The sequence below is a fragment of the Canis aureus genome, chromosome 22, assembly GCF_053574225.1.
Source record: "Canis aureus isolate CA01 chromosome 22, VMU_Caureus_v.1.0, whole genome shotgun sequence".
Taxonomy (NCBI): Eukaryota; Metazoa; Chordata; class Mammalia; order Carnivora; family Canidae; genus Canis; species Canis aureus.
In genome coordinates, this window is record NC_135632.1 from 28,085,359 (window position 1) to 28,109,897 (window position 24,539).

The 24,539-nt window shown below is 39.6% G+C and overlaps 1 protein-coding gene across 12 annotated transcripts in view; it reads left to right on the plus strand.

The window, feature by feature from the left end:
• Positions 1-20,100, plus strand: part of LOC144293956 (uncharacterized) — a 53,494-nt gene extending 33,394 nt beyond the window's left edge. For 8 of the 12 annotated variants that reach the window (XM_077865343.1, XM_077865339.1, XM_077865340.1 and 5 more), the window contains 4 exons: positions 1,450-1,613; positions 3,929-3,991; positions 5,371-5,448; positions 16,572-20,100. In XM_077865343.1, the coding sequence (XP_077721469.1) occupies positions 17,567-18,502 (936 nt within the window). In that variant the 5' untranslated portion in view covers positions 1,450-1,613; positions 3,929-3,991; positions 5,371-5,448; positions 16,572-17,566 and the 3' untranslated portion in view covers positions 18,503-20,100. Of the gene's footprint in view, positions 1-1,449; positions 1,614-3,928; positions 3,992-5,370; positions 5,449-5,878; positions 6,001-16,571 lie in introns of those variants that run through there. The other 4 variants (XM_077865346.1, XM_077865337.1, XM_077865345.1 and 1 more) reach the window with 2 other exon arrangements.
• The last annotated feature ends 4,439 nt before the right edge of the window (positions 20,101-24,539 follow it).

Sequence of the window (24,539 nt, forward strand, 5' to 3'; positions counted from 1 at the left end):
ACATACTAAAGAAAGAGGACCTCAGGACACCCAGGTGGCCCAGTCAGTTAAGTATCTGCCTTCAGCTCAGGTCATAGTCCTGGTGTCCTAGGATGGAGCCCTGAGAGGGATTCCCTTCTCAGCAGGGAATCTGCTTCTCCCTCTCCCTCTACTCCTTCTCACCCCACTCGTATCCTTGCTCTCTCTCTCTTTCTCTCTCTCTCTCTCTCTCAAATAAATAAATAAAATCTTTAAAAAAAATAATAAAGAAAAAAGACCTATAAAGAATGAAAAAAATAGACACTATTATTGTGACTGGAAAAATATTTTTATAGCTTGAAAACCCAAAGATGTGAACAAAAATAAGAATAGACTTAATAAATTAGTAAAATATTACAGACATATGACTATTAACATAAATCAGTAATATTTATAAATATTAGCAACCATTAGCTTAAATGTAAACCTCTAAGAGAGATTTATTTTACAAAGCAACAAAATATATAAAACTCTGACCGTAAACAGAAATATGTTACCTATGTAAATAAAACTTTTTGAGAGCTATAAAAATATTAAATTAATCAAAATATTGGTTTCTGGCTTAAAAATAACACTTTAAAATTGTTAATTCTTTCCAAAGTATAGACTTAATGGGAATTCTAGTAATAATGTGTCTTTTGTTTTTCACGTATTGAGGTAATGGTGAGAGGAATGTGATTTTGACATAAATCTGGAAAAAGAAAGTAGGCAAGAATAGTAGAAATCAGTTCTGAGAAAGAAAAGTAATGAAGACAGACTAATCTTATCAAATATTAAAATATATTATAAAGTTATAATTAAAACCATGTGATACTGGCATTAAAAAGGCAAAATATGTGGTCAAAATAAATTATATCTTATATAATAATGAAATATATGATAATGTCAGAACACAACTCAATGGGAAGGGAAAATATTTTATAATATATGGACTGATTAACTGAAAAAAATCAATTTATACTCATGGTACACGTACAATAAAGTAGCAAAACTCAAACTATAGAAAGCCTAAAGGAATTTGTTTTATAGGCTTAGGATGCTGTAACAAATTGCAAAGTAAAGATAAAATAGATTTGGTTATATTAAGACAGGAATAAAACAAACAGTAGGCTAGATACAATTATTTGAACATAACAATTATTTGAACATAGTAATCATATTATTAACAATATCTCATACAAACTCCACAGCTAAGAACTAATACATGAGATAAGAATAGAATCGTATTTAGTCAACATATGAGATAAGACTAAAATCACATTTCACAAAAGATGAAATATAACACATTTGCAAACAAAAACATTCAGCCTTAGTAATAATCAATTGAATACACACTCAAACAAAAATAAGCTGTATTTAGGTTTAATCAATTATTTTAAAATTAATGTCAAGGATTTACATTCCCAGCTGTTATGGATTATTTTCATTTAGATCAACTTATCCTCTGAGAGAAAGTGGAAAACCTGCATAAAATCTGGCAAATATTTGTTTAAAAGCATCCCAGAGACTCAAGACAGAGAGGGCTTGAGAAGTGGAGAACCCAGAGTGCAGAGAATCCATAAGAGATCTCACTTCCCTAACTGTTAGAAGCTAAGGTAAAATACCACTTGACAAAGACATGATCCCCCAGATGCTCAAATTATCTCTACAGTGTTTCATACATAATGTCTGGCAATAAAATCACTAGCCATACCTACCGACCAGATAATAGACTTTAAAATATCTGTGACTAATAAATTAACAAAATTAGGCAAGAAGACAGGGAATTCCAGCATATTATTGGTAATTATGGATAAAAATCAAATGGAAATTCTGGAATTGAGAAATGAACTGACAAATTTAAAATTCAATGGATGGGTTTAAGAGCAGATTAGAAACAGCAACAGCTGAAGAACAGATTGATGAACTGGAAGGCAAAGGAATAGAAGGTTTAATGTTAATACCCAGTCAGCAAAATATGCTGGAAAATGGTTTCTTCTTACATAACTGGTGGCATATAAATCTATATAACACTTTGTGGAACTGCTTTGGCAATGTAAATTAAATATTAGAACAAAAAAAGATTCATATCTTTTGACTCAGTAATCTTATGTCTAGGAAATCATTTTTTTAATCTAATTATTTTATGTATAAAGATGTTCACTACAGACTTACTTCTGATATTAATACCTGTGCAGACAATGTTTAAGTGCATTACTTCAATTACTGTAATTAATTCTCACAAAAACCCAAGTAGGTAGAGGTAGTTACCAACTAATATCCTCATTTTACAGATAAGAAAACTGAAACATTGAGATGTCAAGTAGCTTGCTCAAGATTACATAGCTAGTGAGTAGAGAAACAAACATTTGAACCAGGCTCTCTGGCTCCACAGCCTGCACTTGAATTTGCCCTGGGCTGTTGGAAGCAGCCTAAATAGCTAACAACTGGAGACTTGCCAATGAGTAATATATCTAGTCTATGTAATATTAATCATGAACACTTTTAATAGCATAGGAAATATTTCTGATATAATATGAAAAGAATCAAAATCCTAGAATTACAACAGATAAAAAAATGCATATAAATATGATTGAAAGCAAATATCCCCAAAGCTAATGATAATTATGTGAAATTAGTAGCACATCTTCCTTTTCTCTTCTTCCATATTTCATTTTCCCAAAATTTTAATCTGTGATATATATGCATATATATATAAAATTTTGCTTCAAATTAGTGGCACATCTTCCTTTTCTCTTCTTCCATATTTCATTTTCTCAAAATTTTAATGTGTGATTTATATATACACACACACACACACATATATATAATTTTGCTTCATATATAAAATACCACTGTATATATATAAAAAAGCAGTAGAGTATATTGGGTAAGAGCGCAGGCTCTGGGGCCAGACTGCCCGTGTCACTACTTACTAGGTGTGTGACCTTGGGCAGGTTGTTGAACTTTTGTTTCTAAGTTTCCAAGCTTATCCTGTAAAATGAGGATAATGATAGTAATTATCTCATAGTGTGATTGTGAAGATTAAATATGCTTAAAATGTATTTAGAACTGTGTTTGAAAGTTAAATATGTAAGCATGATCTAGTATGGTTACTGTTATTTTACAAAGAAACCTCGTTTTAGACCAGACAGAATGACAATTCCCTCCTGCCAGTCCTTTGATATGCACGCACATTAGCAACAGGTTTTGTTTCTATATATAGATCCTTGTCCTTACTTTGAATTCCCCAATGCAGAGATGTCTAGGAACCAAGATCCATTGGCTGAGGAAGCACTTCTGAACCCTTTCCAAGAAACAGTGATAATCAAATGTCTGATGTTTTTTATTTTAGAAAAGTTCAGCTTCCCTGCTAGTGTCTTATCTCTGAGGACCAGAGTGATTGAAACTGCCCCTCAAAGCCAATATTATATTAACATAATCGTCAGTGATTTAGAGAAAATATTTATCTATTTCCCCAATTTTTACCCTTTTCTGGATGAATGACTTTTTACTGGCTCCCTGATCTGACAGTCTGAATAATAATAGAAGGTTGTTTATGAAATGGGACATTTGTTGTATCTTGATTTTTCTGAATTGAACACTCCGGGGGCCTGAAAATGTGCTTTGAAACTTTTTTCCACCTGACAGATCCAAAAAGTTTGGAAGATTTTTATAGAATTTCTTCATTCCTTGAAACAGTTTCATTGAAATTGTTTTTTTAAAAAAAGTCTATTAGATGCCAAGATTTACTGTTAGTTGTCTTAATGGCTAATGAAATGATAAGATCTTGCAATAACTCTCGCCAATTAAAAATTAACAGGTGCTTGCCAGGTAGAATATTGCAGTACCTATAAGAGGAAAGGATGCAAATTGGTATTTCATACATTTGTGAGAATAATCACCTTTGATGTGTCTATCTGTTTTTCAGGATGTTGTAGGTCTCTGCTCTTGTAAGACTTTGGCTGCAGAATCCCGGGATAAGCCCTCCTAGGTGAGTTATCTATTTCCTGAATGCTGTCTGTCTCCTACCTGCCTATGCCAAGGCCCTGTGATGTTCATTAGCAATGTCCTTTGGTTAAACTCTAAGAATTCTCAGCTCTATGATATGGTAAATGTCTAACAAATTGCTTTAATATCTTAGCTTTATGTTGCTAAAGTCATTGTTCCTTTTGGGGTTATTCATGGAACTGGATCTATCTCTGGATTTATCTACCCCATCCCCACTTTCTTCCAGGATTTACCACAAACCTTTCCTGCTCTCTTCCCTAATAGGCATGTTCTGTTATACACAATACCACTTGTTAAGAGAGATTCACTGTCTAAGTGACAGGCCAGCATTTCACAATTAGTGATGACTGGTCACATGGTATTAGTGAAATTCCTTTCCCCTTTTGCAATGGATCAAAAGATTCAACAAATGGTGAATCAATGACAAGGCAATAATAAGGTGAGAGATTATGTTACTAAAAGATGACCTCAAGATTATTACTACAATGAATTCATTTCTTATGTAGAAAAGTGCTGGACAATTTATTATTGTTATAGTAAAACTGGAGGTGATTTCATGTGTTCATAATTGCCACATGAGGTTAAATAGAATTGGGTATGGTCCCCTCTCTAACATGCCACCGGTGTCTGAATTTGGGGGAATTGTTAAACAGTTGGGGGCTTCAGTATCTCCAGTTGAAAACAGGAGCAATAGTATTTATCTGGTAGGTTATGAAGGCAAAATGTCATAACACAAAACACCTGACACCCTGCAATCACTTCACTCCCTACCCCTATTTAGGGAGATAGAGAATAGAGATAACACAGAACTCTACTTTTGTCTTCAAATATATTATTCTTCATTGATTATCTAATGAATATAACCATTGACTCAGAAAGTAGGTGGAATTTTCATCTCCAACCTTTATTCTTTTTTCATTTCTTAGAGTTTCAATGGGCATCTACTGTAAGCTAAGAGCTGAGTGCTATGGGAGACATAAAGGAGAGTGAGGTATTGATCCTATTCTCATGGAGACTGGGATCTAGAAAGAGAAGTTCTATATTTTTTAAAAATGCCAGTAGAGAGACAAAGTGTTATCTTTATTTATTGGAAGGAGAAATTATTTTAACTAGAGTTATCACAGACAGCTTCATAGAGGAGGTAGTGACAGATTAGGCTTTAAAGAAGAAATACAATTTGCGCTGCGGGGAGAGAGGGGATACAGTGAACCAAGACTGAAGTAGTGTGATTGGGTGGAAAAAAATACTAACATGGGACTGGAAAAACGTGGGTTGGCAATACCTTGGTTGAACTACTTCCTGGACATCAATTTCTTTATCTATGAAATGTGTAAAATAATCTCTGTTCCATTGGTCTTTCAGGGGTCTAGAGAAGATCAAAGGGGAGCTTGCATGTGCGTTCTCTTTGGAAACCCTGAAGCACTGTGTGAATGAAAAATGGTAAATTTTTTCTCTCTTACCTTGTACCATAAGCTCCATGAGAGGATTTGACAGGATCAGTTACATTGGTCTTTAAAAAACTGTTTGATGAAGTGTATCAAAAAAATCACACTATAAACCTTAAATATTTACAATTTTTATTTGCCAATCATATGTCAATAAAGAGGGGGAATATTTTGATGAAACAGTGAACCATTGACTGAGTGAATGAATCCATGATTATTATGGACTGAACATTTGCTTCCCCTCCAAAATTCATATGTTGAAATCCCACCCCCTAATGTGGTAGTATTAGGAAGTGGGGCCTTTGGGAGGTAATTCTGTTTATATGAGGTCATGAGGAGGGAGCCCCATGATAGAATTAGTGCTCTTACAAGAAGACGAGGAGACACCAGCATTTTCTCTCCCCACCATGTGATGATACATACAGTGAGAATGCAGCCATCTGCAAGCCAAGAAGAGGGCCCTCACCAAGAACTGAATCTACTGGTACCTTGATCTTGGACTTCCCAGCCATCAGAACTGTGAACAATAAATGTCTTGTTTAAGCCATCTAGGTGTGGTGTTTTGTTACAGTAGCCTGAGCAGACTAAGAGGGTAAGTGAGTAAATAAATGAATGAAACAAAACAAAAGCACAGAGTGGGAAAACATATAATATGAACAAGAATAAAGGGTTGTCTTTGAAAATATGTGGTAGAGCTGGGTGTTAGGAGTGTAACCCCTAGCTGGGTGGATGCGTGGAATGCAGTGGACCAGCAGCAACAGTATCACCTAAAAAGTCATTAGAAAAGCAAGTTCCCGGGTCCCAACCAAGGCCCACGGAATCTGAAACTCAGGGGCAGGGCCAGCAATCTGTTTTGTCAATACCTCTTGGTTTTGGTCAAGGTCAAGTGGTACCCAATGGTTGGTTCATTCTGGTGCAAGGTAAATTTTTGAGAACCATTGCTTTGTACTAACATGCGGAGTTTGGAAATTTTTCTGCTGTAAATTCAGTGCTAATGAAGGTTTTTAGCTGGGGATGGATATAATCAGAGCTGTATTTCTAGGATGATGAGGCATGAAGCTTTGCCTAAAAGAATTTATAGCTTCAGTGTAAAAAAGCACCATTGGAAATACTAGAAAACACATTGTATTTGCCAAGCCCCAGAGTGAAAGATTTTGATTTTTCCTGCTTCCAGATAATATCCACATTATCAGCTAAAAGGTGAAACAGAGCAGGCATTGCTCCCAGGCGCCAGAGAAACCTGCTTGGTGTACAGAGACCAGGCAGGATGAGAAAGTTTCTGTGAAAACACATGAGTTAACTGTCAAATATGGTCCTAATTGATCTTAGAGAGGCCTCTTAGTCCTGACCAGCTGTGGGAATGCATGAAATGGAACCTTCCATACCAAGATAAATGGGCAACTCTTCCTAATGCCTGGCCTAACTAGCTACGCCGGCTGAAAATGCAGCTCTGTATTTAGGGTTGGTGGAGACAGGTCTGTCAAAGGGGAGGGCATTATGTGGAGGAGAAATGAAGAGCCTCAAGGGAAAGCAGCTTTCTCTAGAAAGAGTCTAGAAGCCCAAGATACAAGTGTCCGGTGGGGAGAGAGTAGGGAGGAGAAGGATAAGGGCTGTTCCCAAGTGGTTTATGACCACTGGGATGACCAATCACCTGGGTTTGCTCAGGACTCAGGATGTTCAGGACAATCCCCATCAAACCAGGGCAGTCGGTCACCCTACAACTATACTCCCTCAGCTGTGTTGAAGACCTGGGGAGAAATCCTTGTGAAAGCAGAAAAATCACTGCTCTAAACCTTATTTCTCAAAACATTGTCTACAGACTGGCAACATCAGTATCACCTGGGAGCATGTTAGAAATGCAGCTCCTCAGGCCCACCCTAAACCTACCGGATCAGACCTGCTTGACAGCAAGAGGCCCAGGTGATTTGCAAGCACACAGGTTGAGAAAGACTGCCTTACAAGGTCCTGTGAGCCTGGGTGGCATCCCGCAGTGAGAAAATGCAGCAGTGGTAGCACTGCTGGGGAGCAGAGAGAATTTCTTGCCAGAGATCTAGCTAATGCCCAAGTTGACCAGATCCTAAGCTGAAACTGCGTCAACCCCACCTGAGAAGGAGCAGAAGCACTGAGAAAATTCTGTCCTAGGGGTACCACGAATTGAAAGCAGCGAGGGAAAAGGACAGATGACACAAAATAGCCAAGAAGGGCCTCCTGAGCTATTACTAATAGCAGTTGTAGGAATGTAGGAAAGCCAGAAATCCAGCAATTATGTGGAGAGGAAAGCTAGAGAAATATTCTTCTGTTCCTATACCGCGACCCTGTTTTGGTAAACAACAACAACGACGACAATGTAGGCTGGGAAATGAATTATGCTTGAAAATGTGGAGTCATAGCACTGTGGGTAAGCTTTCAGAGAAAGATAAAAAAGGATCACCCATTAAAAGTACTCAGCTTTAGCATCTTGGCCTCACTCACTTGCGTATCACTCAGATATGCAAAGCAAGTTCGGTTTTCTTTCTATTTCTCTACCTGGTCTGATCTTCATGGGCTCCAGCTCTGCATTCTAGCAGGAATAATTTGCACTTAATTAATAGTGTTTCATTTTCCTCCAGCTTGAGCATAATTCTTTGACTTTAAACATTCTAACCAGTGGTTCTTAAACTCAAACATGCAGCAGAATCACCTAGAGGGCATGTTAAAACACAGATTGCTGGGCCCACCCCCAGGGTTTCTGACTCGGTACATCTGGTAGAAACTTAGAATTTGCATTTCTAAGGAGTTCCCAGTTGATGCTGATATTATTGGTCCAGGGAACACACTTTACAACCTCTGATTCAAGCTATTCAGCATTTTATTACCGTCCAAAGGTGATGATTTCAAAAATCTTCAATTAATACTTCTCAAATTGGTTGATCCTTCTGTTGTAGCTTGGATCAAATACATGGTCCTCATGTGTATGACCAGTATGCGGCTTGTGTTACGGGCAACTTGCACTGTCAGTTCAACACATCTGAACTGGGCTGTATCTTGTTCAACAAGACAAATCCTCTGGTCACATGTTGTGATATCCTGGCAATGTTGTGATAAAAGTTTCTAAATACCAACTCTTACTTGTATTTATCTCAATTCAGACCAGTGATAGTTTGTGGACTGGCACGGGCCCACAGACCACATTTTGAATAACGCTGTTTAGATGACCCAGTCTTTCTCAGGTTCTTTACCCCCCTCTTTCTTCTCTTTGCCAAGATAGTATTTGGGTATACAGGGTGGGGGCGGCTAGGGTGTATTATTTTATCCTTGTGGCACCTTTGTACCATACACCATCCTCTAGATACTCAATGCTCCTCGGATTAATTTTTTTTCTCTGGAATGGGGATGACTGAAATGCAAGGAGGTCCCATCTGATCTTTAGGAATGATGTGTGCTGCCATAGCCCTGAACATTTCCTGTAGTAGCTAAGTTCCATCCCCATGGCCTCTTTCCCTGCTCCTAGATAGCTGCTAGTCTACCAGTTATCTCCTGGAAAGTAAGAAGATGCAGAGACTCCTGTTTCCCACATAAAGTCCATTAGGAGGCAGGAATGCCTTCGTTTTTCTTTAAAAAAAAAAAAAAAACATTTTATTTATTTGAGAGAGAGAGAGCAGGAGGAGGGGCAGAGGGAGAGGGAGAGGAGAGAGAATCTCAAACCGACTCTGTGCTGAGCACAGAGCCCCACACCAGGCTGGAGCTCATAACCTTGCCAATTGTTAGTTTTTCAGGAATTTTGGACTCCAGTTGTTCAACATGGCCATTATTAAAAATTAACTGATAAGAACATACATTTAAACAAGTTATATTGAAGGCAAAGGTAATCAATACTCAAAAGCATCAACTCCTATTTATTTTACTACATTGGACTATTAACCTGTGTTTAGCAAATGTGTGTGGTAGAAATACCATATAATAATTTACTACTACACAGCTTTCCTAAGCTCTGTTCAGTGATATCATCTTGATGGCTTCAAATCAGCCATGGTAGAAGTATTTACACCAGGGAAATGAGCAAACATTACAAATCACAGCTCCATTCTCCCTCATCTCTGCATCCCCAAGGTCGGTTGTTAAAGATCTACCAACATACTGTTGCTTAGAACCAAAATTGGGAGTGAGCCTCTAACTCAATGGCCTCCAGTCACCCTTTACTTACCTAGATGTTACAAAATTGCTCTTCCCCTGAAGATTCACCCCTAAAAGCTGTATGTGGAAAGATATTGATTACTAGAACCCTGATATCATCTTATCTACTTGCCTTACTTCTGTCTCCCATCTTTCCCTACTGTCTCTTCAGACCAGAAGGAGCAATCTTCTGGCTTTTTATTTCCTCCACAGCTTATCCTTATACAGTAAGGGTAAATATTCATGGCCTAACATTATCTGACATTCTTCCTCAAAAGACCTATAAATTTAGTCTAATCATGAGAAAATATGAGATCTCATTGAGGGACCTTGTACGAAACTTCTCCCTAATCCTCTTCAAAACTGTAAGATCATGAAAGACAAGGAAAGAAGCAATCATAGCTTAGCAAAGGAGACTAATGTACCAGGTTCAATGTGGTATCCTAGACTAGACCCTGGAAAAGAAAGAAAATTGGTAGAAAAACTGGGGAGATCCAAATAAAGTCTGAGTATTGTACCAATGTTAATTTCTTAATTCCAATTATTGTATCATTGTCCAGAAAACATTAACATTATATGAAGCTGGGTGTAGGATATATGAGAACCCTATACTATACTCTTCTGTAAATACACAATTATTTCCAAGTAAAACTAATGAAGGGAAAAATTCATGACCTAGGTAATAGGTGGAAATAGATATCTTTTCTATTCTATGGAAAAAAACTTATGACCTGCATCCACCTGCTTTGTGATATGCAAAAGGGGTGAAAGATAGGGACGGTAGAAAATCTTTTTTTCTTAATAAAGCTTGACTTTCAAGTGTTTTATATTTGCAAAATAAAAAAAATTTTTTTTGAATGTTGTAGGCTGAGCATTAACTCTTTCTTTCCCCTTCTTTATAATCTTGCTGTAATAAAACAAATCCCCCTACCCTGAAAGTGGTGTCTTCAGACAACAAAAGAGGTCAAATACATAGAAAATAGGTTAATATAAATTACCTTTATAAATAGGTTAATATAAATATTACCTTTATTTTATGTGGATCTAAAAATGGGCCACTGTTCACACGGCTATGTTTCTTTCTAAGTGGAAAGATAGCCAGGAAGAAAAATCCCGTAAAGGAAAGAGTGAATGTGCTCTAAGGCAATGCTTCTCAAACTTTAATTTGCATTTGCTTCATTTAGAGATCTTGTTAAAATGCAGATTCCTTTTCAGTAGGTTTGGGGTGGGGACTCCAAATTAGTCTGATTTTCTAGTAAGTTCCCAGATGATGCCATGCTGCTGATCTCTGAGTAACAAGAGTCAAAGGCCCTTTCTGAGGAATTTCCTCTTCCCTTGGCACAGGAGGCATAAGAAAAGTGCTTACTGGCCAGATGCTTAAAGACACATAGGAAATGCACAGTACCTCTGTAAGACCAAAAATAAAATAAACCAGTTAAAACAAAGAAGAAACATATTGATCAAAATATGACATTATTGCACATACTGAGATGGGGTAAAGAAGGACTATTCAGGAGGTTACTGGACATGTAAAGCTGCTTTTGAAGTTTAATTTGAAGCCCCAACTAAAAGTCATTTATGTAGTCATTCCCTTTCACTACATAAGAAAAATTCAATTAAAGAGGAAACACAGCTTTTGGAATTCCTGAGTTGTACAGTGCCAATTTACACGAATCTCTTCCCTCCTCCAGAAGTTTCTAATGATTATAGTTCCTGGAAAAGAATATATCATTTTTTCAATGCATACTCTAAATCTACAAAAAAGTTCTTGCAAAATTTTAAGCTAGAAAAACGGGTAATTTGCCTGTATTGAAGAGACAACTCATGCCATTCAAAACACCATTACTAGGGGGGTAAAATGTTATTTATGCACATATGCATGTTTTTACCCCCACATCATCAGGAGTTTCCAAGGTATAACATGCACTTCAGAGTCTCTCTCAGCATGGAAACTAAGATGTTTTTCTGGAAGACTTGCTCGGCGGTCTTGTAGACCCTCTGGCGATCTTCTACGGGATTTATAAATGTTGTGATGAACTTGACCAAAGCAGATCTTGCTTTGCTAATCACTTAGTTCGTTTACCCACTATTTCTTTATTAAAGAAGCAATGTGGCTTATCTTACAGATACATATTATCCAATTTGCAGAAAATATAAATAATATTGCAAATAGCAAAATGAGATCTAGTGTGCAGATTCCTACATCCCAGTGGGCGCAGTCCTATTTAGTAATAGCTTTCCCTTGCACTATTGCCACTGCCAAACAGACTGCTTATGCGATCTTTGGCTTTCTTAATGTCTCTTCAGGGATCAATAGAGCGTTTCTTTTCTCCTACATGCCAACTTCATCTTGTTTATACTTTAAGAATACAGTATTAGTTTAAGAATACTTCAGGAATACAGTATTAGTTTAAAGGACTGTTCAATTTAAGGCAACCTTGTAGAGGTTTAGTCAGCCATGGTTGATGTTAGGTGAGTAGAAGGAAAATGTAGGTTGGTTTTACCACCTGCCTTACAGATAGATCTTTGAAAGAGAAAGTGGACTGATTTTTTTAAAACTTTTCAGTTGTTTGAAAGTAATCATAGCCTATATCACTCTTCAATTTTTATCTGTGGATATGGGGACGTGTATGTGCCAACTATTTTCAGTACTTGTATTCATTTTTCTCTTGAAATAAATATTAATAATCGGAAAATAGAGAATTACTACTTTAATGTTTCAAATGAAATAAATCTGACATGTGAATTAGCAACAAAGACTTATGTCTCAAACAGAAGAACAATTAAAAAAAAAAACAAGAAAAACAAAAAACAGAAGAACAATTCATGGAACCGAATTTAAAGTTCAAGCCCAGTGTTCATGTTGATGGATTTGTGTTTTCCTTTTTCTTGGCCCTATTGGTCTGTTTTTTACTTTAATGTCATTTTATTTGTTATTTTTGTCATTCCAGAACATATACTTGTCTCAAATTCTTTGGGCAGTGGTGAGTGTATAAAGAAGTATAAATAAATAACTTACTGATCACATGTGTACTGTGAAATTTTTTATTTTAAATATGACAGCTATCCCTCAATTGTTTGTGCACATGCAAGTGTTGGCTGAACCAGATTCTTATGTATGAGAAAAATTGGCAAATCTGAAATAAAAGTGCACAATATGTATCTCTCATGCAAATAAGACTAATAATACCCAAGAAAGCAAGAAAGTGTACTTAAAAAAATAATTGTTCATGGCAAGAGATTTATAAATAGGAGCCTAATTAATAAATTTCACTCTTGTTCTTAGTTGCAGCCATGCCCCCTTGGACTTCTTTATTTCAGATGACCTGTACTTTCTTTGCAGCTCACCCTAAATGATGTGTGTTGTTTTGCATTTTTTATATCAGAAATCAAAATATTAAAAAATTAATCCAAGTTTCAGGAAAAATGTCCTCCCCTAATAAAAAAAAGAATTACAACTTTATTTCATCATCTTCTTAGAGATTCTCTAAAGGTGAGCATGGTTTCCTTAAAAATTTGAAGTGGTAGATTGCCTGAAAGTTGCTTTAATTGTCACTGATTGAGATGGTCAGTTGGCACAACTTTGGGCGGAAGCCATTTAGAAAACAAAAATGTTAAACTGTTCATTCATACAGGGACATTCACTTTTCAAGTTTATTCTAAGGAAATATGGGTATGTTCACAATTAAGCATAATAATGTTCATCATGACATGGTATATATTTGGGGGACAATTGGAAACACCCTAATGTCCAAACAGACTACTTTAATGAATTATAATACATCCAACCTATATTCACCATTACCAAGATATAATGTAGAAAATATTTAACGATGGGAGCAATATGAAACATTAGGTGAAAAAAGTAAGGTAGAAGGCAATTTGTATGAAATGATCATATACACACAACCCCTATATATACACACACGGTATGTTATACAATAAAATGTTAATAGGTCAATTTTATCTCGAAAAACCTGGAAAAAATATTAATGATCTCTGTTTCTGGGTGCTGGGATTATGGGCTCATTTTCTTTTTGTTGATATTGATTTTTTTTCAATGTGTATATATTGTTTTTAACAAGAAAAACAATGATATTTAACCATTAAAATCAGTGAATTGCATTAATATTCTCCCACTTGTCCTTTGAAAATCGAATAGCTTTTATATGTTACATTCTATAACAGGCGGTTGATTTTTAAAAATGGAAGCAAATCAGATAGTTGTTTTAAAAGGAATCAAGAAAGGATTGTGTAAAATATTATAGTGACTTATTTTATTAATAGTTAAGCCATAAATATCCTGATGAATTATTTCCTGGTGAGAAATAGGAATTGCCGTGGCTCAGGGTTACATTTTCTTGGAATACCATCAAAGCTATAAGCAATTTGCATAACTATTCTAACTTTGTATCTTAAGGAGTAGTTTTTAACATTCCTGAATAGATAAGATAGGTCCTGGAATCTTCCCAGTGCCCAACTATTTCTTTGAAGACTCACTATAGTGGTTGATTTGTTGATATGAATGTTAAACTGACATATATTTATTACATGTCTATTAAGTATTTAAATGTTACTAACTACTGAGCATACCAGAGAGCATGAGATGTGGCCTCTGACCTAAAGGATCTACAGTATTGTTGGGAAAGAAATAATATGAAACAAAGAGAAACATTTTTTAAAAGAACGTCACCCAAACACTAAGTTAACTGAGGAGGTAAGACACAGAGTATTTATAAAAAGCAAACGATAAATATAGGCTGAAAGTTTGGGAAAAGTTTCCAGGAAAAGGTGCCACTTGCCCAGACTTTGGGAAGACGAGTGGGACTTGGGCCTGAGAAAGAAAGGGATAAACATTTCAGTTACAGGCATGAAGGCCTAGAGTGCCGAGGGCTGAATTTGTTAGTTGTGGCTGTGCTTCCTGCAGTTTGGTCAGAGTTAGGGATCTGGTTAGCTCGGGGCAGTAAGGATATCTGGCTGGAAGGAGTGAAGTGGCAGAGAACAGATAGGATGCCTTATGCAGGACCCTACAGTTAAGCTGAGATGTGCTTTCTTGCTTCTTTGACTCCATGGTCTGAGTTCCCCTTACTTCTCTGACGGTTCCTTCTTTGCCTCCTTCTTCGGATTCCAGCCCCCTCTCTACTCAACCTTTGAATCTTGGGCTTCTCCATGGTCCATCAAGCTTTCTTTTCTGACTCTGTGCTTTCCCTGAGTGAGGCTTCAAAACTATCTACTGTGGTTTAAAACGTCTACCTAGGCCCTTGGAGAAGTGATTGATTCCAGAACTGGGGTGGGATAATACAAGATGGGCCTGCAGGATCTTACAGTACCAAAAAGCAAAGATGTCCTCGGGATGGAGGCATGTCGAAAGGACACAGTAGCCAATGTGAAAGCTCTCAATGACCAAAGCTGAAACTGTTTCAGCCACAAAATAAAATATTGGTTTATGAAACCAAATAAGATAAATACTCGGAAGTCCATGCCTGCATAAGTAAGTTATTAAATACATAAGTAAATGGTGCAGAAAGGACAACTCCTCCTTGCAGAAGAATTTCAATTAATAATGTAAAAGGAGAGAAGGAAATAGCAAGTCATCATTAGAACACTAGTAAACACTCGTAGCCAGGATCCACCTAGGAAAGCTAAAATTAGTGGGCAAAAGTGAAGGGGAAAATAGATATTTGTGTAGCCTCAAGAAATGTGATATCATTCCTATGCATAACTTCAATCTGATCACGAGCAACCACATGCAAATTTGAGGGACATTTTACAAAACACCTGACCAGTATTCATTGAGAGTGTTAGGGTAAACTGAAGAACTGTCACAGACTGGGGGACACAAAAGAGACACAACCACTAAATACAATGTGGAGCCCTGGATTGGACTTTGGAACAGAAAGAGGATATCAATGAGACACTGCTGAAATCTGACTAAAGTCTGTAATTAATCATAGTGTTATGCCAATGTTAAATTACTAACTTTTGATCATTGTACCATGGTTATGTTGTGGAGGCCGAGAAAATTAAGGCCATTCCACTTTAAGTTCAGCGTTGGCACAAGTACAGCCATCCCAGGCCCCTGTGAATAAGAGCTGAACTTTACCTTACTTCAGCTACAGGAAGAAAACAGCTTACAGCTTAACATCCTAGAAAGCCCCATATTAGAATAAACACAGAGCCCAAGCCAAGGGCAGGAAGCCCCTATTAGAATAAGAACAGAGCTCAATGCCCTTGAAAGCCCCATATCAGAATGTAAACAGAACTTGAGAAATTGCTCCACCCCTTCTGCAGGTCCCCTAGACCAGCCCTTAAAACTAAGCTGAAACCCACCTCAGGGTCCAAGTCCCTGCTCCGCTGCGTCGGGTACACTTGGACCCAAGCTCGAGCTTGTAAATAAACCCTCGTGTGTTTGCATCGGTGTCGGCTCCTTGGTGGTTTCTCGGATTCGCAATCTTGGGCACAACATTTGGGGGCTCGGCCAGGATCCGAGAGACCTCCAGGACCCCATCCGGAGGGTTTCACGCGTGGTCAGTGCACTCAACTTTTTCCACCTGTTGTGCGCATATTCTCTGAGAGCTCTAAACTGTACTTTTACCTGTAGGAATTCCAATCTGTATTGGATCGACATTGGCTTAGGCGGATGCACTGGCCGCCGTTGACTGGGGGTCTTGAGGAGACGTCCCTTGCCCCCTCCTGGAGGACGGGGTCCTCATCTGTAAGGAGGGCCGGCTGCCAGCCCTTCGGGTTACTTTCTGTTTTGTCTCTGCGGCTGCATTGGAACGTTCGTCTGTGTTACTATGTCCTTGTTAACTGTGCATTTGTCTGTGTTACTGGGTCTTTGTTAACTGTCATATAACTGTTTACATAAGGAGACAGAGATTTCAAATCTATTGCATATCAGAATGGCCAACCTTTGATGTGGGTTGGCCCCGAGAAGGAACTTTCCACCTACCTATTACCTTACAGGTTAAGGCCGTGATCTTCAGGGACAAACCGGGCGGCCACCCTGACCAGGTGCCCAACATCCTGGCCTGGCAGGACATGACCGAAAATTCCCCTCATTCACTAAAAGCCTTTTTACCCCCCAAAGCGCACAACTGGGCTGAAGGTAAGGAGAGACCCCGGGTCCACCACCAGACTCTAGGGACAGGTCTCCAGGCTGCCGCACAAGCCTCCCAATCTGGCCGAGGTCTATGATGTGAGGCAGGGAAAGGATGAGAGTCCAGCAGCCTTCTTAGACAGAGTCATAGAGGCTTTTAGGCAGTGCACCCCTATGAACCCAGAAGCCCTGGAAACAAAGGCCGCAATTATCATGTCTTTTGTTAACCAGGCCATGCCGTACATTAAAAAGAAATTGCAAAGAGTAGAGAGACTGGGAGAGAAGAGCTTGCAGGACTTAGTAATAGTAGCAGAACGAGTCTATAATAATAGAGAAAGTCTGGAAGAACAACAAACCAAACTAAGTGACCCAGCAGACCCGAAACCTGGCCAAGATCCTACTGGCCACAACCGTGGATGACCCACAGGAAAGACAGAGGCACCTCAAGAAGCTGGCTTCGGGGACAGGTAAGGAGGATGGCCCTGGTCCCCCTCGGGAGCGCCCTAAGCTGAACAACAACCATTGTGCTTATTGCAAAGAAAAGGGCCACTGGGTGAAAAGCTGCCCTAACAAAAGATCTAAGGCCCCTGCCAAGATCTTGGAGATGGAGGACCTGGACGATTAGGGAAGTTGGGGTTCGGCACCCCTCCCCGAGCCCAGGGTAACTCTTACAGTGGAGGGGCAACCTGTTGAATTCCTAGTGGACACTGGGTGGGGCACAACATTTGGTTTTAAAACAACCCCAAGGGAAACTGGCAAACCGAAGACTTCATGGGTGCAAGGGGCCACGGGCACCGAACAGTACTCATGGACTACCCGAAGAACTGAGGATCTTGGCACGGGCCGGGTGTCTCACTCCTTCATGGTCATCCCTGAGTGTCCCTACTCGTTGTTAGGTCGGGATTTGCTCACCAAGATGGGGGTACAAATTCGCTTCCACCCTGAAGGGACAAAAGTCCTATACAAGGAGGGACACCTGATTCAGGTGCCTGTCCTGAGTTTAGAAGATGGATATTGTCTCCACCAAACGCCCTCAGTCCCAGTGACTGACATTGACCGTTGGCTGTGGGAATTCCCCCAAGCGTGGGCAGAAACTGGGGGAATTGGGCAGGCCCGGCACCGACCAGCCATATACATAGCACTAAAGCCGGGGGCAGACCCTGTCAGGGTCCGCCAATACCTCATGCCCCTCGTCTCCCTAACCCAGACTGGGACCCCCCACTCTGTCACGAAGTTTTGGCACAGGTGCACAGAAGCAGAGATCTCCAGGACCAGCCACTGCGGAATGCAGACGCCACCTGGTACACGGAGGGCAGCGGTTTCCTCCGAGAAGGAATCGGATACGCGGGGGCAGCTGTCACCATGGAAACGCAGACCTGATCCGGGGGCACAGACCCTGCCCGACACCCCCAACTATACTGATGCTGATTTACACTGGATCAAACACTTGCCTATGACCCAGTGCTTGCGTGGCTGGGGGAGGGCCGCAGACTCCAGCATCATCCTGCCAGAGGAACTAGGACGGCGAGGCCTATCCAGAACGCATCGGAGCACTCACATGGGAACGAGGAGGATGGAAGACCTCATACGACATGCAAAGATCACTATTAAAGACTCTGGAACAAAGATCGAGCAGATTGTGGCGAGCTGCCATGCATGCCAGTTAACTAATGCCTCCGCCCATGGATCTAACCTGGGCACCCGGCTCCAGGAGGACCGCCCAGGAGCCTACTGGGAAGTGGACTTCACTGAGGTAAAACCTGGAAAATACGGATACAGGTATTTACTAAATAAATAAAGGTAAAAAGTATTTGTAGATACTTTTTCAAGATGGACAGAGGCATTTCCCACCAAACATGAAACAGCACAGACTGTGACCAAGAAACTGCTGGAAACCATCTCACCAAGGTATGGTTTTCCTGTTAAGACTGGATCAGACAACGGCCCAGGATTCGTCTCTAAGGTAACATGGGGAGTGGCCCTAGTACTTGGGGCAGATTGGAAATTACATTGTGCACATAGGCCCCAGAGCTCAGGACAGGTAGAGGGGATGAACAGAACATTAAAGGAGACCTTAACTAAATTAGCCCTGGACACTGGCAGGGACTGGGTGACTCTCCTCCCCTTTGCCCTATATAGGGTGAGGAACTCCCCATATAAGATGGGACTGACTCCCTACGAGATCGTGTTCAGTCTTCCTCCACCTATTATCCCCAATTTAAAACCTGAGGTGCTTGCTGAATTTGATGATCACCAACTTCTTTTCTCCCTCCAAATGTTACAACGAACCCATGAGCAGGTGTGGCCTAAGCTGAGGGCCCTCTATGAGACTGGGCCCATCGATATCGGCCAGGTGACTGGGTGTACGTGCGAAGATACCAACACCAGACACTTCAACCTCGCTAGAAGGGACCCTACATCGTGATCCTGACCACTCCCACCGCTCTCAAGGTCGTCGGGATTACTCCCTGGGTCCACTCAAGGACTTTGTTCCAGAATGGAAAAGCCAACCGGACAAGGACAATCCCCTAAAGCTAAGACTGTGCCGTTCTCACTTAATTCCCACCTCCAAGACTCCCTAGTCTGAGGTTGTCCTTCAAAATAGAAGAGGATTAGACTTAGTCTTCTTACAACAAAGGGGGCGGAGGATTATGTGCTGCCTTAAACCTAGGATGTTGCTTCTTCGCTGGAATGTAAATGGGAGTGAGAACAGCAACAAGGTTGGTTCGAATCCTGGTTTAATCATTCCCCTGGCTCACTCTGAGAGCAACCTGGACCCATGATTGGGTCCTTCCTTAGGTTCCTCTGAGAGGGGGAAATGTGGAGGCCGAGAAAATTAAGGCCATTCCACTTTAAGTTCAGCCTTAGCACAAGTACAGCCATCCCAGGCCCCTGTGAATAAGAGCTGAACTTTACCTTACTTCAGTTACAGGAAGAAAACAGCTTACAGCTTAACATATTAGATAGCCTCATATTAGAATAAAAACAGCCCAAGCCAAGGGCAGGAAGCCCCTATTAGAATAAGAACAGAGCTCAATGCCCTTGAAAGCCCCATATCAGAATGTAAACAGAACTTGAGAAATTCCTCTACCCCTTCTGGAGGTCCCCTAGACCAGCCCATAAAACTAAGCTGAAACCCACCTCAGGGTCCAAGTCCTTGCTCTGCTGTGTCCGGTATACTTGGATCCAAGCTCAAGCTTGTAAATAAACCCTCGTGTGTTTGCATCGGTGTCGGCTCCTTGGTGGTTTCTTGGATTCACGATCTTGGGCACAACAATGTAAGATGCCAATGTTAGGGGAAGCTGGGTGAAGGGTGTATAGCAACTCTATTATTTTTGCAAATCTGTCAATATAAAATTATTTCTGAATGAAAAGCTTAAAAACAAACAAATAAAATATCCATATACAGAGAATTGCCAATCCTTTGTTTCTTTGGAGGGATTTTTCTTTTTTTAGAATCTTTACACTTTTCCTATCCACGTTTAAAATCTTCATCCTCTTAGGGATGCCTGAGTGGCTCAGTCAGTTAAGCATCCAACTCTTGGTTTTGGCTCAGGTGATGATCTCAGGGTTGTGAGATTGAGCCCTGCACTGGGCTCTGATTCAGCATGGAATATGCCTGGGATTCTCTCTCCCTGTTCCTCCCATTCATGCTCTCTCTCTCTCTCTCTTTTTCTAAAATAAGTAAGTCTTTAAAAAAAAAATTTCATTCTCTTAGTCCTCTAGTGTTTTGATTTCCTCTTCTTAAAAATAAAACCCACTAGGTCTTAGGAATTTGTCAGATGGAAGTGCATGGTAAGGCTCCCTTGGTCCTCCAAGTATAGAAGTGCTGGATTAAAAATAGAATTTTTAAAAATGAAATAAGTAAGTAAATGCAAATGGAAGGGAAACCCCAAGTGACAAAGCAGAGAGCAATGATCCATAGAGATGAGACCCATGAACCTAAGGCTGGGGGCTGATGTCGTAATGCCATTGCTGGGACACGAAGTGAAAGATCAGTCCTGTGTCAGCTAAGAAGCTGGAGGGACTGGAAAACTTTAACCACTAGCCTGGAGAGGTGTTAGGGAAGTGTGCCTTATGCCAGGGGCCATAAATAGGAAAAGAATCACTCATAAGAAAAGAAATCAAGCCTACACTCTCTATGGTTGTGGGATTCAAATTTATACTACCTACACGGTAAAGAAGTCAAGAAATTAATGTAGAAACTTATGGAATGGGTAAAACCCCTGTGGGCTTGGCAGGGGAAAATACAAAGCCACTTTACCGGGACACTTTCATTATCTTGAGCACAGGAGGTTCTCAGGTAAAACACCCCATCGGATATTAGTTTCCTACCAAAATTGTAACCTGCCTACGGAAACGAATAATCATGAGAAAAGAATCAACACCCTAAAACCTAGAGAAAAAGGAAACAATCTAACTCTACTATTAAGTAAGTATTTTTAATCTGTTTAAAGAGAAAAATGAAGACATAATACTGTAACCCAAGAAGAAGTCAATATGAAACTAGGAAAAGAAGATTTAAAAAGTGAAATTCTAGAAATAACATATCATCACACCTTGATATTACACCTCAATGGAAGCGTTACACAGTAGCTCAGACACAACTGAGAACAAGAATTACATACCAGAAAAGAGATCTGGGAAATTTCAGAATAAAGATCAAAGAAGTACAGAGAAGAAAAATTTGGAAGCGAGTTTGAGTTGTGGAGGCTGGAAGAAGACGGTTCTATATTTTTCTAAGAGCTAATCTACAAGGATAGAATAGGGGGAAGAAGTAATGTTTACATTTTGTTTATTCACCTTTTGGCCAAGTGCAAATATCCAACAGATACGCAACAGTTGGTCGATAATAAGGACCTTCTGTTTTATTCAGTGTAGCCCCATCACTCATTAGTGTACCACATTCAACTCCTCTCTTGGATTATGCTATTGCTGACTTGATAGAGCCTCTTTCTTTCCATCATCATCCAAATTATTGTACAAGCTTCCAGAGCCAGTTTTGACTTTCCTATAAAGGTATCTCAATGACTGTCTTCCTTAAACTTCTATATCATTGGATCTGAACCACCCAACCAACTTCTTAATTATGTTCCACACCACTGTTTGAGGAACAACGACAGCTAAATACATCCTGCCCACTGCCTATTTTTGTGTGGTCTGCAAGCTAAGAGTGGTGTTAATAAACGGTTGGGGAAAATCAAAAGATGAATATTTCATGGCATGTAGAAATAATATGAAATGTAAATTTTAGTGTCCCTCTCAGTATCCAGTGAAGTTGCATGGGAGCACAACCATGTCCCTTCATTCATGTATTGTCTGCCACTGCTTTCATGCTACAAAGACAGAGTTGGTAGTTTCAGCAACGAAAATATGGCCCACAATGACTGAAATATGAACTTTCTGGCCCTTTAAAACAGATGAAGTTTGCCAATCCCTGTTCTACACTATTTGCTAATTCTGTCATACATCCGAGTCTTGCCTCTCAAATTTGCTTGAAAACTACTTGAAGTCAGGAACATTGTCATATGTTTCTTTTGTCTCCCCAACACCTGACTCCATCTAGGACAGTTATGGATTTTCTTCAGCAAATGTTGGCATGTCAAATACAGAATTTTAAGAAATGAATCTGACTTCATAATGCAGAATAGACTAGAAAAAGAAAAGAAATGATAATAGCTTATATGCATTAATTTAGGCTTGAAAGCAAATGTTATCCTATTTTGGGGCTGCGATATTACATGACCTGGTTAAGTGCAATGTTACAGGATAGAGTGATAGAGGAAGAGACCCCGAATGAGATCCTGACAGGTGGCATAGGCCAGGAGGGAGAAGATGGGAGGAGTTCCAGTCTGGCAGACAGAACATGGTTTGCAGAGGGTTTAACCTCACACAACCCAGAAAGCATCAGGCAATACAGACCAAGGAGCCCTGGAGAATAAAGTTGGGAGTGTGGGCAGAGCTACAAGATATCTAGAGGCTTATGGGGCAAGTGGGTAGGGCATAGTTACCAGGGAAATTGGCTGTCTGGACTGCATTCTGCCTAAGATTAGAAAATAGAGGCATTAGCCAAGCTGGGGCTCAAGGGAAGAGACCAGAGAATCAGATATTCAAACGATGGTACAAATTTGAATGGGTCTCGTGAGTACAGCAGTCTCAAGACCAAGCTTTTAGCTGAACCAAGGGTAGAGGTACTTAAATGCCAAGTACTGGAGTATTAAGTTAGATCTGAAATGCTTCCTACCTAAAATCAGACTTGGTTCTGGAGACTTGAATGGGGAATGCCACATAATAAATACCATAGCTCTCTGCATCCACCTCATGCCTGAATTATGGCACATAAGCCATTATAGAATTGTGGCAAACGTGGCAAACCATGCTAGGCGAGGCAGGGCCTCTGACATACAGTACACCATCCGTGGCAGTGGAAGGAAAGATTGGACTGTGAGAGATATTTGAAACAAAAAAAAATTCATCTGCCATGTTCTTCTAAGAGATCAAGAAGGGGTTTGATAAAAATGACAATAGCTGACAAAATGGAGGTCATGTAGTACAGCAGACACCATCAGGGCTCTGCCCACATCCCCTTGGCATTCACCTCCACGTGCAGAAGGTTTCTTACTGTGAACACCTGCACCTCTCTGCGAGAAGCTTTGTTCTGGTGGTAAGCAAACTCGGTCATGAGCACAGCTGTCAACGGCCCCCCAGAAACAGCCATTAACCAATGATGGTCCGTGAGGTAGGTAAACTCCCTAGCTGCTTTGCTCCCCATCACATAGAATAACTCTGAGGCATGTTCAACATCTGTGTCCAATACAGAAGCCACTAGCTACATGTGGCTATTGATCATATAGAATGTGGCTAGTGTGACTCAAGAACTGAATATCACATTTTATTTAATTTTAACTAAGTTAAAGTAAAATGATACTCTTCAGTGATTGGAAAACTTTTATGTATATTTGGAAAAACTTGGCCATATTAATGTACTTTTCCAACTATAATTTTACAAAATCTATATACACGTCAAATGAAAATTTAATGTCCAAGTCAAGTTGTCCTTTAAGTATAAACTTGACTTCAAAGACTTATTAGAAAAGTTTTAACATCTCGTTAATAATTTTTACATGTTGAAATGTAATATTCTGAATTTAGTGGGTTGAAAAATTATTAAAGTGAATTTTACCAACTTCTTTTTACCTTTTTAAATTCAGCTACTAGAAGAATATTTAAAACTACTATTTCTGCGGGACAATGCTGGTCTACACATTCTCCCTGGGGAGAGTGGGATTGAGCTCCTCTTGCCCACAGTGGTAACTGGCTTGAAAACACTATTGGCTTCCTTTCCTGTCTCATTCTCCTGCTTCTCTACTAAGTTTCCTGGGATTCCCAGATTATTTAGAATCCTTGGCTCAAGGTATGTTTCTCGAGAGCCCAAACTAAGACAAGTAACATTAAGAACAGGAAAGAATTTTAGAGATTAACTATTTTAGCCTCTTAAATATATAAATACAAAAATGATGTTCAGAGAGGTTCAATGAGTTAGCCAAGGACATTCAACTATTGAGTTGTGTGCATCTAGGATTTGATTTCAGACCTTGTGCTTCCAGATTCCTTTATTTTCTCAACACAGTAAAGATTTTTTGGCGATTTTGAGAAAGTGATTTCAAAAAAGAAATGGAACATTTAGGACTCATGGGATGAAATCACAATAAACAATTTATGTTCGCTTTCTACATGTTCATTAAACCTGCTCAGGCTATAGTCTTTCCTTGTTCCTCTTTAGAAACCTGGAGAGGATCTGTGGCTCTTCTGGTCTTTCTTATGTAACTGAAAGT